General features: G+C 29.6%; 1 protein-coding gene across 1 annotated transcript in view; it reads right to left on the minus strand.

The window, feature by feature from the left end:
* LOC106465658 (NADH dehydrogenase [ubiquinone] 1 beta subcomplex subunit 9-like) overlaps positions 1-1,933 on the minus strand; it is a 6,059-nt gene extending 4,126 nt beyond the window's left edge. The window contains exon 1 of the mRNA XM_013925894.2: positions 1,794-1,933. Within this exon, the coding sequence (XP_013781348.1) occupies positions 1,794-1,869 (76 nt within the window). The 5' untranslated portion in view covers positions 1,870-1,933. The remainder of the gene's footprint in view (positions 1-1,793) is intronic.
* Positions 1,934-4,909: the final 2,976 nt, after the last annotated feature.

Genomic DNA, 4,909 nt, shown 5'->3' on the forward strand with positions numbered 1-4,909 from the left:
CATGCAAAAAGAAAAAAGGCATGAAAAAACAATGCTTAACAAATCTTAAGACTTAATAAAAGAAATTTGATATTTTGCATATGAAAGTATTGTAATGTTTACTGATAATCTGCCAAATTTCATTAACATATGCTTACTAATTTAAAAGTTATAACATGAAAACTATAACAAGCCCAAAATGGTTACAAAGTCATTCCCAGGGACCAAGTCCGTGCTGAGAGTTAATTAGCTTGATGTTGTATCATGTTAACCACTAGGTTAGAGAAAAACTACAACTGTTTCTGTCATATTATTTTAAGGAACAAGTTTTGTTGTCTAAGTAACCTGAATTCTGACATAATTAACTTACAATTTTTTTAAAAGCCTTATATAATAGAAGTTTTATGCATTAATATATATACTAATGATAGAAAATTGGTAAAAAAATGTACATTACGGAATGAAGTTGAGGATGATTATAAATATTACAAATATCACACATTCTTATGCACTGCTATATTGATGTGATGTGTTCATTGGTTAAACTTTCAGTTTTCTATTTTAAATAGATAAATGCATTACTTAGAAAATGTGTGCTTATTTAATGCAGCACCTCTACTGGCACTAAATGATGATCATTATTATACACGTAAATCAGAGTTAATTAAAAACGATATTTTTAGCCATAATAGTTACTTGTGAGTACACAAAGCACTAAAGCTTTTATGGCTAGGTAGTAGCTCAACTAAATATTACTTTACTATTAAGCATTTGATGACAAATGCAAAATATGACTTTGTTAACAGTGTTTGGCAAGAGACCCACTTAGACTATTTAGACCTAGTACCCAGGCCAAAAGATAGATGTTCAAAAATACTGTTTTCATAAACATTTATAAAAATTTTATCTTCAACTGTTTATAGGAAATGGAAATATGAGTACAAAACACAGACAGAAGATTTGGGAATAGCAGTTGCCAAAAGGCTACTTGATGACTATTTAGACTTAGCAGCTGAACCAAATGAAAGTTTTCAAAATAAATATTGGAAATACACTTATGATATACATACAAGAGTCACTGACACAGTAATTACAACTAAATGGTCAATAGTACAATACAAGATTACAGACAAACAAGTTTACAGTGCATCAGTATTTTGTATTTGCTTCAAGCAGTGCAGTATAATTTTTATCTATACTACCATAAATATATCAGAACATGAAATTTCTAGTGGCTAATTGGTAAAAACCCAGTAGTTGTTAGTCCAGGAGTACAATTAAGCTATGCCACTTTTATGAAACTAAGCAAGTCAAGTAACAACTTTTATGCTAGGCAGGCATTCTGTATCAGGAACTATTTTTATAGTTATATCCTATACAAAGGACATTAATAAGAAAAATATTTAAATCTTAAGATGAAGGCACATACAATCTAACAATATTTTATTTACACCATGGGCCATTTCTCAAACTCTTGGATAACACGGAGTATAATATCCTAAGTTGTAAAATTTAATCTGAAATCTTAACTTGTTCACTTAAATATGTTTTGCTACAATTTTTGACATCTTTTCTGTATCTACCAATTAGGAGTATATATTTAATATATGGATACAACAGAAAAGCATTAATACAGAGAAAATTAAGTTAAAAATACAGCAGAAACACTCAATTACAAATTACGAATATGTAGCAAACTGATTGATCAATTATAGAAGTTTGTAGATTAAATGAATTATGGCTAATGATTTAAGCTTATATGGAAATGAGTTTTAAACTTGTGCAATTACAAAATAAAGACTAAAGCAACTTACATTTCAAAGGCTGATAATGAGTTTTCTTAAATAATTCATCTTCTCCTTTCTCGAGAAGCTGTTTAACAATCCTCATGTCAGTAATGTTTCTATTTTCTTCAAAACGTTGTCTCAGTAATACAGCATTGAAGCGGTAGGCTGGCCTGCAAAATTCAACACAGTTAATTTAACTGCCTGTTAGAAAATGCATTGAGGATACATGTTCAATATAGAAGTTTATCACAATACATTGTTTTTTCCAGCTTCCACCAATGATTGGTAGAAAAGACTTCTGTACAAACAGTACTAAACTACAGAAAACTATATTTGAGCTTCTGACTGCTGAGAAATTTCAGAAGGGCTTCAAAAATAAAAACTATTGGGTAGCTTTTTCGAGAATACTTCTTTAATTTAAGTGAGGAAAAGACATTTAGAATAGGACATGATTAAAAGACATTAGCAAGAAATAAGTGCATCTGAATGAAAAAGTACACTAACTACACATAGATTTATAAATACAGTGAGAAGTAAAATATTTATAAAAACCAATAGGTTTCATTAACTGTTCAAATTAAGTTTATTTAGCAGAAAGGGTAAGACTATAACACAGGGTGATAATTTCTTTGTTCTTGATAGATATTAGAATTATAAGATAAATACACATAGTTTAACTGGCACAGAATAAAAAACAAGCTTCTTTTGATTGGATGAAAACCAAGTCTTTGTACATCAATATTTTAGTCACAACATTTCAGACATTACTGGTGTTACCATCTTAGTGAAACAGAGATAAGGTCATACATGAACTGCAATGAAAAAATTAACTGTGAACCTTTAAAAGATGAATAAGGAGTTAATCTTTATTATTGTTTGTACTATTAAAAAAGGACAAAAGAATTCCTAACATGTCTACACGTATGTTTATAAAGCAAGAAATCCTTTAAAATTTATTCCTATTGAAGAGAGAGTTGTTTTGGATAAATATATCAAGAAAGAAAACTTGCGTGTCTGATGGTTTTTACCTAGGAATTTACAAGTATTTGGGCTAAGAGTTACTGGACACTAGGGAAATTTCAAAGAACAGAAGTAGCCTATAAAATGTACGCTGAAGAAAGAACTATATAATTACAGCTTTACTAGTTGTACTTCAGTTGTAAACACATACAATAATAACACCAAATGACAAGAGGTCAAGTACACATAACTACATTCTCATATAATCATTAAGATTATGAGCCAAACTGAATGTTGATTTAAGTTCATATGCCTAATAAATCAATTTTTGAATAAAGTTATTTGTTCAAAAACAATAGAGAAAGATTTCCACACTTTAAATTTATCCTTGATTTTTCGTTTATGTTTGGTTCTTTGTTTAAAATTAGTGTTTTTAATAGATATACTATGGTTTTTTTGAGTTGCAATGGTAGAAAACATGGGGTGGTTTTTTTATTGGAATCCATCTTAATTGAACAAAACAACCCTACTCTAAACCATCACCCTGGGGTGTCAAGACATCTCTTCTAAGTCTTGCAACAGTATTCAGTCATGTGACCTCTTTGTTCAATACTGTATATATATATATATATTGTGTCATTGTAAACTACTTGTACCTGATGATGACAAAACCTTGTTGTACATTTGCTGATATGTTAAACTTATATTAAAGTTTTTCTTCATTACCCATTCAAGCTGTCTCCAAGCATAATAAAGTATTCACTCACAAATATAAATCAATCACAAATATTTAAACCACACAGTGTTTTATATCATGGCAGTAGTTTTCTGGCTTGCTCTGATACATGGCCCATATTACAGCACATCTTGACTTGCTAAAATCTTTAGATAAGCTTCAATACCAAAGTGTATCTAAAAAAAGTTTGATTATCATAAGAAGACAGAAAATTGTTTTGTGGTAGAAATTAGAATTAAAGGAACTGTAATTCTTTATTAAGTTCAGAAGAATGTCACTAGTGGGGTTCCGCAAAGGTCTGTTTTACTTATTGTTTATTTCAATAATACTTTGGTGTTAGGTTATCCAAACAGAAAAAGCTGGATAATGCTGATACTGAATATTTCTGTGATAAAGGCTTGGGCAGTTTTCTAGGTGAGTAATTTGGAAGAATTGCTTTGACATCATAAAACATAAAGTAATCTGCTTAAAGAACCAAGAATTCAGAAATAACTTTTTTTTCAAGTGACAAGAAATGTGTTGTAAATAACAAGTTTTTTGTTGTTTCTTTTTTCACTAAAATACCAAATTTGTTAGTTGTTACTACAGCCTTTATTTTACTGATGAAGATGTAGAAGATGATCAATTTCTTTAACAGCAAAAAGGATTTTTTCTTTAATCCAATTTATGTTTAAGAAGTGTCTGTTTTAGAAAAGCTTGAGAAGCTTCTTTAGAATAAAGATCCTTGCATTGATAAGATGTATCTTGAAATTTTGAAGTAGTTTAATAGTAACATACATATACTTGGAACTTTAAGTGTTATTATGCAAAAGTTTGTTGGTATTAGAGAAATTCCTAATTGGAAAATTGCCAAAGATAAAGTACAGGGAGGATCCGAGAAGCCTATTAGCTAGTACGGATTTGTCAGTTACTGTCAGATGTACTTTGAAAAATTAGCATTTAATTAATGATTTTATAGAAGGACTTTCTTAGTTCACCAATGTGTTGATTTTTATAGGGTTTTAACCTTTAATTTTGATAAAGATATCCCAATTTATGATATTTGCTTCGACTTTCAAGAGTCTAGGTGAATCATGAGAAATTATTTACTGAGTTAGATGCCTATGGAATTGGTAGAAAAGTTTAGGAATGGAGTTGGAAAATAGATTTAACTGAAACTGCATGGGGTCTGTCCAATGGACTGTCCCTATATTAGAAAAGAAACCTTAACTATAATTCCAAATTCACAAAATGTGGCAAGCTTTTAGTCAACAGCACAAGTCCATTGTGCTAAAAAATCAGATATGTTATTGAAGTTTTGGTACTCAAGATATATCTGTAAAATGACAAAGTCAGTCTAACTCGAGCTCCGACAAATCAGATGATGTTTATGTGAAAAATAAAAATACTTTTATTCATTATACAGTTTCCAAATTGCATTTGCATAACCAACTAACAACATATAGAA

This window comes from Limulus polyphemus, unplaced genomic scaffold (assembly GCF_000517525.1).
Source record: "Limulus polyphemus unplaced genomic scaffold, Limulus_polyphemus-2.1.2 Scaffold2014, whole genome shotgun sequence".
In the NCBI taxonomy this organism is placed as follows: domain Eukaryota; kingdom Metazoa; phylum Arthropoda; class Merostomata; order Xiphosura; family Limulidae; genus Limulus; species Limulus polyphemus.